This window comes from Ooceraea biroi, chromosome 8, assembly GCF_003672135.1.
Source record: "Ooceraea biroi isolate clonal line C1 chromosome 8, Obir_v5.4, whole genome shotgun sequence".
In the NCBI taxonomy this organism is placed as follows: Eukaryota; Metazoa; Arthropoda; class Insecta; order Hymenoptera; family Formicidae; genus Ooceraea; species Ooceraea biroi.
Window position 1 is genome coordinate 11687518 of NC_039513.1, and position 13242 is coordinate 11700759.

At 47.6% G+C, this 13242-nt stretch overlaps 1 protein-coding gene across 9 annotated transcripts in view; it reads right to left on the bottom strand.

Moving 5' to 3' along the window:
• Nucleotides 1-13242, bottom strand: part of LOC105280741 (cytosolic carboxypeptidase 1) — a 32825-nt gene that overhangs the window by 1185 nt on the left and 18398 nt on the right. For all 9 annotated transcript variants that reach the window (XM_011341504.3, XM_020032116.2, XM_011341497.3 and 6 more), the window contains 3 exons: nucleotides 944-1196; nucleotides 577-701; nucleotides 151-303 (listed from right to left, as the gene is read on the bottom strand). In XM_011341504.3, the coding sequence (XP_011339806.2) occupies nucleotides 151-303; nucleotides 577-701; nucleotides 944-1196 (531 nt within the window). The remainder of the gene's footprint in view (nucleotides 1-150; nucleotides 304-576; nucleotides 702-943; nucleotides 1197-13242) is intronic.

Here is a 13242-nt window from a genome sequence, read left to right on the forward strand (position 1 = left end):
TGCACAATACTGAATCTCTTGCGAGCATTCGTCTCGTTTCTTACAACAAATAATTCTACTTAAGTCAACTGCGAACCGTTAAATTGATACTTAATTAATTGGATTTACGAGATGCAAATAGATAAACAAAGTATTATAATTTCGACGTACCTTTCGATAGCCCAGTCGTCCCCGCCGTTCTTCATCATGGACAAAGCTTGACAAAAGTCCCTTCCGATGGCCTTGAGGTGCTCCGTGTCAAAGTGCAATCCCGCCAACGCACCCTGATCGCATCCGCAAAAACTGCTCTCCATCGTGTAACTTCTGCTCGGGTGAAACGTTAAGTGCCATTACTGATTCTTGCTAATAATAGCTGCGAGAGTATCAAGGATGAAATTCAATTAACTGACAAAAATACTCGTTGCGAGTATTAGCGAGATATAAATAGAAGTCTTCTGCCGAGCTAATTCTGACGTTAATTACGAGCTGCGGCATGCGATTTAAACTCGAGAGATACACGCGTAACCTCGACCTTGCTACACGGAGGAGGCTCGTTGCCAGTCGGATCTCGCTGGTCAGGATGTAGCCGCCACTTACCTCGAAACACCCAACTGCCGCCACACGGCGACCCTGGCGGTGGATTCCTTGTTCCTCTCGACCTTGAAGGAGCACAGTGGCAGGGCGAAGGCCGGCGAGGTCCTCTGCATGAGATGCGGTAATATCTGGCACAGAATGAATCGCGAGGATTACGAGATTGCACTCGAAAGGGTCCAATGAAAATCAGATGTCCGAGCCACCTCGGACTTTGCTTTACTGTCCAGTTAACGTTATCACAGGGAGGAAATCTGGACGAATCGGGGTGTAATTACTCTCGCGAATCAGGCTCGCGTTGGCAAACGTCCAGCGGGTCGGTCTGCCGATGGCAGAAATATTGGCTAGTCCACTCCTTTCCGTCGATCCTTACCAAATACTGCACCGGCTGATCCGGTTTCGCCCTGTCGGCGGCACTCCAGGAACCCGACCTTGAGCAGCCGAAGAGAAACACGTTCTTCCTCCGCGAGTGCCCGTGATAGTCGACGAAAACGTGGGGCGGTCTTCGTAGCACTCGGGCGCAGTACTCCATCAAACCCTTCGTGTGATAGATCACCGGATGGTACAGCTGATTGGGGTTGCTCCAGCGTCGGTTCAGGTCCTCGTTCGTCAAGCCGTACCGATTGCTGTGGACAACGAAGAGTTATCTTTGAGAACGGAAGCTCGACCTTTGTTGAAGAGGAACCGGGTGCCGACCCTATATAGTCGGACGTTTTGCGGAATGTTGCGAGCATGTCGCGCGTTGAAGGACTGAAATTGTTGAGAGAACGAGCCGCGGTTGCCTGTACGTGTATCGTCGAGCAAGGAGACTGGAAATTCCGAGCTGGCTTTTTTCGGAGTGACACACATTTCCAGCTGTGATACATTTTCAGCACGGTGCGTTCCGTTTCGACGTTCACCATGGCGGGAGCAGAGCCCATGGGTGCCGAGCGACTCCATAATGAGATCATTTTAACGTCTCCGAGCATCCGTGCCGCGCGAGATATTTATGTGCCTCTCTGGGAGAAGCAATTTGCAAGTGTTATTTATTAACCAGTCATTAACCGCCCTACCTTCTGAGACGCTTTCTCGCTTCGCGACGTAAACGCACCCAGTAATCTCCCAATTTTTACCAAAATTTGCATTCCCTTTCGGTATGTCCATACGAACGTTAACGTAACGTGAAAGCGTGTGCGATGGGTTATGCAACGATGCACTCGGTGATTCGTCTCGGTGTGTCACTTGCGATCGGCGATCACTCGAGAGGAAGAGAGGGAGCAGCCCGCCTAGAGATCGTTGTCATTTAAGGATTCAGCCGTGGAAGGACGTTTCCGGCGGCCGGAAGCCGAGCCGGAGGAAGTGACGCCTTCACGTTGCGCATAGCTAATAGTGGGATATGGCAGGTGACAACCGACCAAGACCGTTGCTCAGAGAGCAAGACTGTCGTCCTGACACCGCTCTGGGATGTCGTGCAATGATGTCTCGAGCTATGCGAAATATTGAATTAGCACTTTCCAAACGTAGAGACGAAGAGAAATGAAATCTTGGCTTGGTCGGAGCATTTGAAACGTTTTTCATCAGAAGAGAATATTTGAAGAAATTATTCAGAAATCTAACGCGATTCAAATGCGTTTAAAGCGCGCTCAGGAGACAATTGATTTCGCGACGAGCGCACATGGCGAGGATGACAACTGCTGTCGACACGTTGACTTTGTTGTACACCTGATGATGCGTACAAATGTCCTGTTGAAAGAAAGAGAAGGGACGTTCACCGGCGCGCCACGTTTGCAGAAGCCGGCGCAAAAGGACAGTCATCGGAGATAATAGATCTCATCATGCGTGTGCAACGCCAAAAAAGCGGCCACGTTTCAGAACGCGCACCGAAACGAAATCGCGAGGAGAAGCGCGACGCTTCGTAATGCTGTTGAAGACGTTCAACATCTGACGGCGAGCATTACGCTCGCAAACAGAGGCGATTTGTGAAAAGTCCTGGAAATAAAACGTCCCACTGAATTAAAATGATGAAGAACAAGTCCACCTAAAGTACAAAATTGAAAGCTGCGAATCATTAATATAGACTGTCCTAGACACGACTGATTCAAGTCCAAAGCCTCTTTGGATTGTCAATAATCCTTACCGAATTTACGAAGGTAACTGAGCGGATTCGCGAGGCACAAAGAAGATGAGTCACACGTTTAGAAACGATAATTGAATGACTGCACAATGTGTCGCTGAGTGTCGTTGTTTTATTAACCATTCAATGTAATGGGCTGCATCGGTCTCTTCGTGCCGGCCGCCAATGTCAATGACTTCGAGAGAGGAGGGAACCTTGACTGTGCGAACTTCTCTCACCTCTAGAGAGATTCTGTACAAATTACATCTAAGCCAGCACACGAGTCTCGGACTTGTGTGCTTCGTGTCTCGGACTCGGCTCAAAGGATACCGCTCGCGTGTTTGCGCGGTGAAAAATTTTTAAATGAGCAAACACTCGCATCTCCTCCGTGCGCGATAATTAAAACATAGTCGTGTGTCTACATGTTTCAATCTTTTGTCCGATTGTCTCTCTTGAGACTTCTCTCAGCCTCGATTATAGGCACAGATTATTTACGACGAAGAATTTAAACTGAGAAATGTTTGACTGTAGAAGGTATTACATAATCGACAGCCATTCCCCTAATCGCGCTCATTTAAATTCATTCTCGTTACGGGCTAGCCAGGATCGGGGCATAAATCCCGTCGTAAAAAAGTAAGGCGGTAGAAGCAGCTTCTCGAAAAAAGGGTTGTCGATCGGACCGCGAGAATTCTCGGAATGACCGAGAGAAAAATCCGGGAGGAGGAGCAGGAACGAGGACTCGTGGTCCGTTCTTGCGATCGTAAAGCGAAATCCTCCGGACGTCTTGGAAACTCCTGCTTTCCTGAGGCCCTTCTTCCTCTATGTATCGTATATTTCTTCCGTGAACTTTACTACCATCATGTCCGCTCGCATCTATCTCCGTCTTCTCCGGCGAGGCAGCATTTTCTCTTGGGGTTATCCCGGGGTTCGATCGTGCACAACCACCGGTAGACATTCTTCCCTCCACAGCTCGGTTTCCACGTCTCACGAGCGATCTTGTCAGCGTCGTTTCGTAACGCGTCGCCAGCATCACTACGAACGAACTGTGCGTAACACGCGTTCAACAGTCTCTCAGACATTATCGTGCGATCAATCGCGCGTTTTTTTCAAGAAGAAAAAATCACTATTAATATTTATGTGAATAACGTTCTCTGTTCTGCGGAACGGTCTAACGGAACGGAAGAGCCTTGAACGTCATAAATCCTGCTGGATATTTAAAACCGAAAGCATGAAGAAGAGATAAGAGTAGAGCCAAGATTTTTCGCAGTTTGGCCAACAAGGAGTTGAATGATCTATAAACGATCTTCATCAGCAGGTCATTCCCCGATACACCGAGTCTAATGAACGCAACGTCGGGGAGAAGCCTGTAAATCGGAAAAGAAGAAAGGAACCTGTTTCCCCGCTACGACATTAAAAATACCGCAAGTATGTCGTCATTACGAGATTCAACATCGTCATTTGCGTTTTGTCGAGCGTGCCGGGGCTCTCTCTCGAGGTGGAGGCGCACTGGAGCACCTAATCGCGGGTCGTGACGCAAGCAGGAGGATTCTGGCCGCGCAAACGTGCATCCCGGGTGCAATTCCGTGGTGGTTGTGCCGATGGGAGGAACCGAATGACGTTCCCCCGCGATCGTCGTGTAAGGACTAACTGCACATTAGAATATTCGTGACCGGTCTCGATTTACATTCCTCCTCCGACCCAAGGATGCTCTCCGGGCTGAGCCGACCCTTTTTCTACGGGCGGCAAAGGGCGAGCAAATCCATTCGCTTCTTCTATGCTCTCTCTTTCTCTCTTTCTGTCTCTGTCTCTGTCTCTACCTCTTTTCCTCTCGCTTCTCGCTCTCACGGGATCGTTTCTTCGAAGGCGCTCTTCTCCGGCGCCGACGCGGTTTCCTCTCGCGGGGAACAAAACGGGGAATGCGGCTTTCTCGCGGGTTTCTTGTGCTCGCGAGCGTGATTCATAGTGCCGAGGATGTCCTCCTCGCGGCTTAACACACTGATAAGAAAACGCGCGCGGGTATGCGGGGCGAATATCCGGCGCGAGAGCGAATGAAATTTTCACGGCGCACCGCGGAGCTGCCGATAAATTATTCCAGAAGTGGATCGGCCGGATAGCACCGGTCGTTTTAATGAAGATTTATGGACCGAATGATTCGACGATACCACGAGCAGCGACCTTTTTTTCTTCCTCTTTCCCTCCCTGAATCCGCTGGTCCTTTTAGTTACGAGACGTACGCGATATAAGCGTACGTCTGCATTTGTCCGCTGCGACCGCAGGATGCGCCCGGCGATTACGCGATCCTCCTCGCGATTGATGAATTTTCTCGAAGCAATTGAGTATTATGACGGTGTAATTTCCGGCCGCACTGTTATCGCGAACGATCATTGAAACGCCTATCAGTTAGGTACCGCCATTAAAGCAACCGTCATTCGAAAAATTACGTCGGTTTTACCGGTTTCTTCCGTGCGGATCTCGCAGGCCACATAATAGTCCAACTGATCAGGCCAACGATCCTCGATATCAAATCGCGAAAGCGAAAGGCGAAGGAAAAAATTACTCTGCACAAGTAGCGCGCGACACACGCCGTATGTAATACGAAACATTCTATTTCTATAAAATAGAGCCAGACGAATTCCATTTCAATCGCCCGAGCGCGCAGAAAATAAATTTCGTACGATATCGTTCATTGAGCGACCTTACGGGTCGTCTCGCGTTGCTTCTGCGTTCAATCTGCATATGTAAAGGCAACGACGCGTAAATTACCGCGTGTAAATTATTTTTACGCCCGTGCTCTTTTACGCGGGACGTGAATACGCGCGCCACATACGAAGAAGCGTCTCCTTTCGTTTTTCTTCCCTGGAGAACGCGCCGCCGTAACGAGCTGTCCGATCACGTTAAAACCGGGGAGGGCCGTGCCTCTTCACCTCGACCCTGTGATCGCGAGCGGGTTCACGGTTTCAGGTTCTAGGTCATCCTGTTAAACCCCAGGCACGTAACCGCGCAACAGGGGCGTGAGTAAAGCGGCCCGCGTGGCAACGCGGTGTTACTCGCTTCATTATCGTCCGGTAATTCGGCTGTCCCGTCATTAATCGCGTCATTAATCACAGCATTAATAGCGCCGGAGACGAGAGAAATCGGCCGCACCGACAACGTGTCCGTGCCCGGGATGTTACGTATTCCGCGCGTTTTATTCCGCCACGATCGCGCCGCATTCCACGGCCGCTATAATTTCATTATATCCCGCGAGAGAAATGAAGTGTCTAAATATAAATTCGCGAGACAGCGTGTACATAATAAGCCGCGCGGGTACGTAATCGATGAGCCCTGCTCCGAAGAAACGATCGGTAGTCGACAACGTTCTCAACTTGGATCCTCGTGCAGGCCGAGACCCGTTCGTCTTCTGCGTCATGGTGATCGATTATCCGTATGGCAGTATGTAGTTATGCAAGAAAAAATAGGATTCGAAGTGTATGCCGTCTCATGATCGTTATCCGTTTAAGAATTATCATGCACAGTCGGTGCCTCCTTAGAAAATTTCGCAATTTGCATATCCACGTTTACTTGAGACTCTATTTCATCGATCTTACTACATTCCTATCGCGATACAGCAGAGATACCGATAACATTTATAAATTTTTATTTTTTTCTAACTCTTCAACTCCTTGTGAGTGTATTTCTACTTCTTGAAATTCCAAAGTAAATTCATAACATCGAGATGTAATGTCGTGAATTTTTTTATAATTCTATATTCTGTAAATATGAAATAATTTTGCTCGACGGAAAGAGATTACTTTTTATCGTAAAGATTCACTTGAAGATGCAGGTGAGAATCACTGTTTTAAGCCACTCCAAAGAAAAGAGCAAATCCATAAGCTGCTCTGGTACTTTAACTGAATTATGGCTCCGAAAGAGTGAACCATAAAAAAGTGTGCAAGGTCGCGCGGCCCTTTCGTACTACGAAGTCGCTCGACCACTCCTGAGCACTTATAATTGGATCCTTTTGGGATAGAACCGAATTCTAAAAATAGTTACTTTCGTACCCTATTCGTATACCCTACGACCGTTGGGACGATCTCTATCCAGAGCTCGTTTTCCTCCAGGTTGCTTCACGATTCTTATAAATCGAATACGAAATTGTGAGAGCTCGCCGCTCGCAAAAGACGAAATTTACGGAATATTCGTCAGTTTTGCAGATTGAAATAATTATTGGCAAATACTTAACTTAATGAGAGGTATATTAACAGGTATAAAATTTGCAAAACATGCATCCACGTAGAAATTGCCGAGGTTGTTTAACTGGCCCAACATTGACCTAGTATTGGTAGCCCAGAATACGGCAGCGGCATTACACTCCAATGTCGGATCTGTACTGGCACAATACTGGCGGCCAGTACTGCAAAGAGTTGGCAGACAGTCTTGTCCCAGTACTTATTAAAAACCCGGCCATGTGACGGGCCATTATAAAATACAGACATGGACCAGTACTGGTTGCGAGACAGGCCATGCTTCGGCAACCGACACAGACCCAGCATTGGACTACGTACATTGCCGATAATATATAACTAGCAACACAGGCGCGCGCTATAAATAAAATAAGAAATAAAAAAAAATAAAATAAAAATAATATAATAAATACAATTGTCAATATAACCGCACTGACAGCCACTATGACATTCTGACATTCGCAACACGAAGTTCAAGTCACACGAAATTCGTCGCGGAAAAGAGGCTTCAATATTCGATAAAAAAGAACTTCACGAAGTTAACACGCCTTTTTTAGAATAGGATTATAACAATATATTGATTCACCAGCGACCGATAGATGGCCAGATCAGGCGTGACGTTCTCGCTAGAAACATTTGCGTTATCACGTATAAATAACCATCCGGAAAACCGATTTAACATCTTTTTCTTTTAAACGCGATATTAATTCACGCGACATTTACAAAATGATTTTACTAATGTTGTTTGCATTAGTCTTTGTTTATAATATTTAAGTCACAAATACAAATAGTACAAAATACATATTATATATATATAAAAAATACATTTATACATTAATACATTAATTGGTCCACTTCTATGCCCAATGCTGGTGCAGTTATTTACCGAATACTGGTCCATATATTATTGCCAGTGTCGGATCAGTACTGGCAATTAAGTACGGCATGGCGTTACACTCCTGTGTCGAATCTGTACTGGTACAATACTGGCGGCCAGTACTGCCACGATGGCAAACGGTACAGTCCCAGTATTGGACCGTTTTGAAATTTCTACGTGGGTAATACGCCATTCCAAGAATTATTTCATTAGTTTATCATGGGCTTGCTTGAAATTAATTCCAGTCGCTATCAGTAGTTTCTATCATTGAAAAAATGTTGAGTCATATTCGAAATACGAGGATCGATTAATCGCATGCCACCGAATGAGGACCACTGTCCTAGAGGTATCAAAATGGAGGAGCGGGCGCCGTTGAAGCCTTCAGGGCAGTATGGCTCCTCCGATCGTCTTGGTCCGAGGCTGTTCGCGAGAGCTAAAACCGAGAGTTCCGTACACACAGAAAAAGGAGAAGAAGAGAGGAGGCGCGCGATGGAGATGAAGGAGCACCGGCAGGAAAGAGCAGGAAAGGGGGACGCAGAACGGGTAGAGGATGGGAAGAAAGAAAGAGCGGGAAGGAAAGAAGGGGGCCTTACATAGCGATTGCTTGCAGGGCCTGAAATAGACCTCGGCAAGAATCCCCCTGTGGCATCCTCTCCTCTTCACTTCTCCTGCACCACCGCCTTCCTCTCTTCTTCCTCTTGGTCGCGCGGCCAGCGATGGTCGCTGCTGGCCGCCGTTGGCCGTCACTGCCCGCCGCGGCGAATCCCCGTCTTTGCTTTTGTTTTAGCAAAAAAAGACCAAGTCCCTTGGCGCGGCTGTGAGAAGTTGTTCCTAGCGTCTCCCTCGCATGGAACGGATCAAACGAAAGAAAGGAAGAAGAAGAAGAAGAAGAACAAGAAAAAGAAGTTGAAGTAGAAGTAGACGAAGAAGAAGAAGAAGAAGGCGAGGAAGAAAACGAGGCACGAGAGAAAAGTGATGGTAGGGAAGAACGGAAGGACGAGGGGACGACGACGAGAAACTGCAGCAATGGTGGTGATGGTGGTGCTGGTAGTAGTTTGGTGCTGTTGCAAGTTTGCTTGTTTATCCAGCACACCGAGCTTCTGCTTTCGTCTCATCCACCACCACCACACAGTAAACTTCACGAGGGTTACCCCCGTAAGAGTATCAGCGAAGCTAAGTGCACTCGAGCGGACGCGTGCATTCCCACGGGAATGCCACGATGGGAACTCAACCTGTTAAACTGACCTATACCAAGGTACCAGCGGAACGTGACTTACGCCGCAAGGTACGAGCCGGTGCATTCACGGCGCGCTCTTGATGTGCACGGAAATCGGAAGAAATTTCCTGCGGCCGAATTCCACTTCTGAAGAAACTCATCATCCCACGCAACCAGCTAGTTTTACACGTCTTTACACGTGGTGTCTTACCTTTAACATTCACAAAATGCATTATTACGACACGATGCGAATCTAAAGACAACAACTCTTTCCGATCGCGAGCCCTTCGTCGATTAATACAATATTAATATATAATTCTTCCCTTCCTTCCCTTCCTATGTCGCGAATCTTACAAAGGTACTGCGTACCTCTCATATTAAACGCGTTCAATAAAATGGTCAGGATGCTGCAACCGCGAGACGCTGCGCGCGGGAATCCGACCGACTCATCTGCATTCCTGAATCATGTCCACGAAGGAAACCGGCGTAGCGCACTACCCCGTCATTAAGCTCGCGGCGTCCTCTCGTGAACGCAGAGACGCCGAGCCGAGCCGGCGAAGACCGACGGTTTCCGTGGTGCGGTAGGTCTTGGATGTCACGCGAGGGCTCTTTTTGCTCACGATCGCCCGCACAGCGCGCCGCGCACCAGAAATAACACATCGCCGTATCTCTGATCATTGATCCGCCGCGATTTCGCCATCGGCCATCTCGCGAGGGGAGATAATGCCGTATACGGAGGCAAGTGGACACACACAAGGGGGAGAAGAGGGACGCGCGGTTTTCTGGGGTACGCACAGTCCCTTGTACCGGTTCCATATTGTAATCGAGCGACCGGTAGAAGACAGAGGCGCTTCCAGAGAGAAACCGATCGAAGCCGCGTGATATTCCGAGAGCAGGTGGATCGATCTCTCATGCGGACGGGAGCACACGATCAGAAATGAAGCCTACCTTGAGACGCGGGCGTTTTTGCGAGCCGCGTTATCGATGCGGCCGATCCGCGTCCCGATGTATTCGATACCGGCGTTACAGCTTCATCGCACATTCATCATTCGAGGCTCGCCGAAACGTTCGCTGGCGATAACTTGCTGTGAAACTTGCGGGAAATATCCGTGGTAAATCGTAGCGAATCGAGCAGAGTGCTTAAATAGTAGTTCGGTCTCGCACGTGTTTGTGAAAATTTTATCTCCGCTGCGATATTTATTCAAAGATGAGAGAAAAGATTCTCCATCGCGAGCGAATATCATCGACCGGGAATGCACGTTAAATAAACGAGTATACCGTACGTCCGTGCGCAAAAAGAGGATACCTGGTGTGTGCTTTTCGCGTTTCGAGTACGGCAGGTATCTCCGTAATAGAAGAGTCAACGCGCATGGCGCCATAAACCGGTAGGCGATCGGTAGTCGACTGAATGGAGAGTAGGCACGGAGAAATTCATAAGCGAGTAACATTTCTCCGCACCCCCAGCGGCTAATGTCGAGACAGAGATAAATCTCGAATTCCTAATAGCGGGAGGACGAAGAGAGATTCCGTCGTCGAGGTATAGCAAGCCACTATCGCGAAAATAAAGAAGTTTCAATCAAATTGAAGTGAAATATATCGGGAGAGTATTTGTTAGGCACTGACTAAAAATCGCAGTCTCGCACGCATCACGATCATGGAATATCGCTCATATACAGGATAGGCCTGGGATACGCGGGTAGCTCGCGCGCGTAAAATATGCTCCTCACGAAACGATCGACGAGGCACCGCGCGCAAATGGACGCGCGACGGTCGAGGAATGCGATAACGCGTTAATGCCGGACACCATGAGCGGACCATGGGGACCGCGTGTTCGATCGAATCTTCCGTCATTAATCACACGAAAGCTTAATTGAGACGCGGCCGGTAGCCATCGCACGCGTCGCGATATCAGCGCGAGGCGTGAGGCCGGTCGCACCAGAATTCCATGGGATCTCACGGGAAGACGTGGCCGCGCTCACGGAGATGATGATGATGATGATGATGCGCTCCAGAGAAGCATCAAGAAGGAACGCCGTAAGAACGGACGGCGCCAAAGGCGCGCGCGAAGAGGGGAACCGGTTGAAAATTCTCTCGCGGAGTTCTCGCGGCGGAGAATCTCCAGCCGAAAGAATTCATCGTCGCCTCCTGCACGGTCTACGTGACCTCTGCGGGGTGACGCTCTGATCGCGATTATTAGGCACGGTTCGTTGGATGTGGATATCTCTGTAAATTCCTGGAGAGCGAGAGCGGAGGAAACGGATATCAGCGATCGACGCATCCGCGAGATCCGCCGTTCCGTTTTTGTTATTTGTTCAAACCCCGGGAACGGATACGACGGACACGAATGGCCACAAACCGGCCGTTGCCGGCCGGTGTCCAGGGATGTAATTTACGGTTTTCTCTCTCGGAGGTGAGCAATTTGTTGCAATTAGCGTTGGATCTGATTGCGGTGGCATCGCGCGCGCTCGCGCGCGCCGACGTTTCGCTGACGAATAAAACGAGGCGAGTTTTAGGGGTGGACAGTATCGGGAGAAGTCCGCGAGAAGCGGTGGCCCCTCGGAGGCGTTTCAGAAATGAAGTCTGCCTTGAAGCCGGCCGTCTTTTTGCCGCGCATTGTCGATACAAATCCACGGAGAACCGTGGAGAAGACGCGGCAAAGTGGAGTCGCACGGGCCAGAAAGAACCGACGACGTCACGGTGAAAGAGGATTTACGGTGCGGAGAACAAAGTGAGCTGGGCCCGCGCGCGCGCGCGCGCGGATATTATTAATGGGATTAACATAAACGCTACATTGATCGATACGCGGATAATAACGTTCTTGCCATTACCTCGCTCTTCCATTATTTCACGTCCACGCGATACGCCACTTACAAATGAGTTATGCCTGTTTGCCGGGCAAACATTATTCATTCGACAACTTTGCTAGTTAATATAATTAGCCCGATGTAATCGCGCGTTGCGTTAATTTACAATCGTGCCCACGAGAGATGGTACGTGTATGTATGTATGTATGTATGTATGTATGTACGAACGCTACACAGTTCGACGGGCTCCCCCGACAAGTGGAGCAGGAGCAAGTAATGCCGCTTTCCTGTTGCAAAAATAATTGTTTGTTTTAACGATCAGCGATCGATGGAAATTGATTAACGTACTGCGATCCGGAATGCAGATGTATGTGACCATCGCTCGTATGAATATACATACACGTAAAAGTACACCCTCAGAAAGGATTTCTGATAACAAGACGAAAAATATTCTTGACTAATTTAATCGTATTACAAGTATAAAAAATATGAAAATAAAACAATTTTTAATTTAAATGAGTAATTTCTATTCTTCTCTCTCGAATTAAATAAGATTGTCTTACTGTCTCGAGACAAGAGTAACATATACAAATTTATGCTTATATATTCTTGTATGTAGAATAATTTGATATTAGCGCCACTTTATAGTAGGCTTTGTCGATGTCGACGCATCATTTTCTCACAGTCGCTCGTCGACTCGGCGCTTCTGCGTCCTTTATTCCGATAAAACGGCCAATATTTATGTGTTGCAATCGAAAATCGGGAAAGTGTTTCTGTGTATTTCTGTGTTTCTGTTATTTACAATGAATAAGTGCAATACTCTACAAGAAATATTAAAAGATATGGAAATGTCTTATCTCGAATTTTATTTCTCGAGTAAGTATATACAGGGTATCCGGTAATGATCGCCCCAGCTTCCGTACACGAGTAGAGCGGATCGAGACGAAGAGAAAAGTCCTATACCGTTTTGCGATATTCGCAATAATAATCGAAATATTGAATATTAAAGTCAAGCGAATCCAGAGCGCGCGGAGGCGAGTGCCGAGCCGCTCGAGGTATAGGATTATTATTGCGAATATCGCAAAACGGTATAGGACTTTTCTCTTCGTCTCGATCCGCTCTACTCGTGTACGGAAGCTGGGGCGATCATTACCGGATACCCTGTATATACTTACTCGAGAAATAAGATTCGAGATAAGACATTTCCATATCTTTTAATATTTCTTGTAGAGTATTGCACTTATTCATTGTAAATAACAGAAACACAGAAATACACAGAAACACTTTCCCGATTTTCGATTACAACACATAAATATTGGCCGTTTAGTGCAGATTCTACAAATTCTCTTACAAGAATAGAATAAGATGTCTTTTAGATCTCACAATATTCTTAAATCAAGAATATTTTGAACTTGCTACAAATTTTTATCTAAATCCTTCTGAGAAAATTAATGAGATAG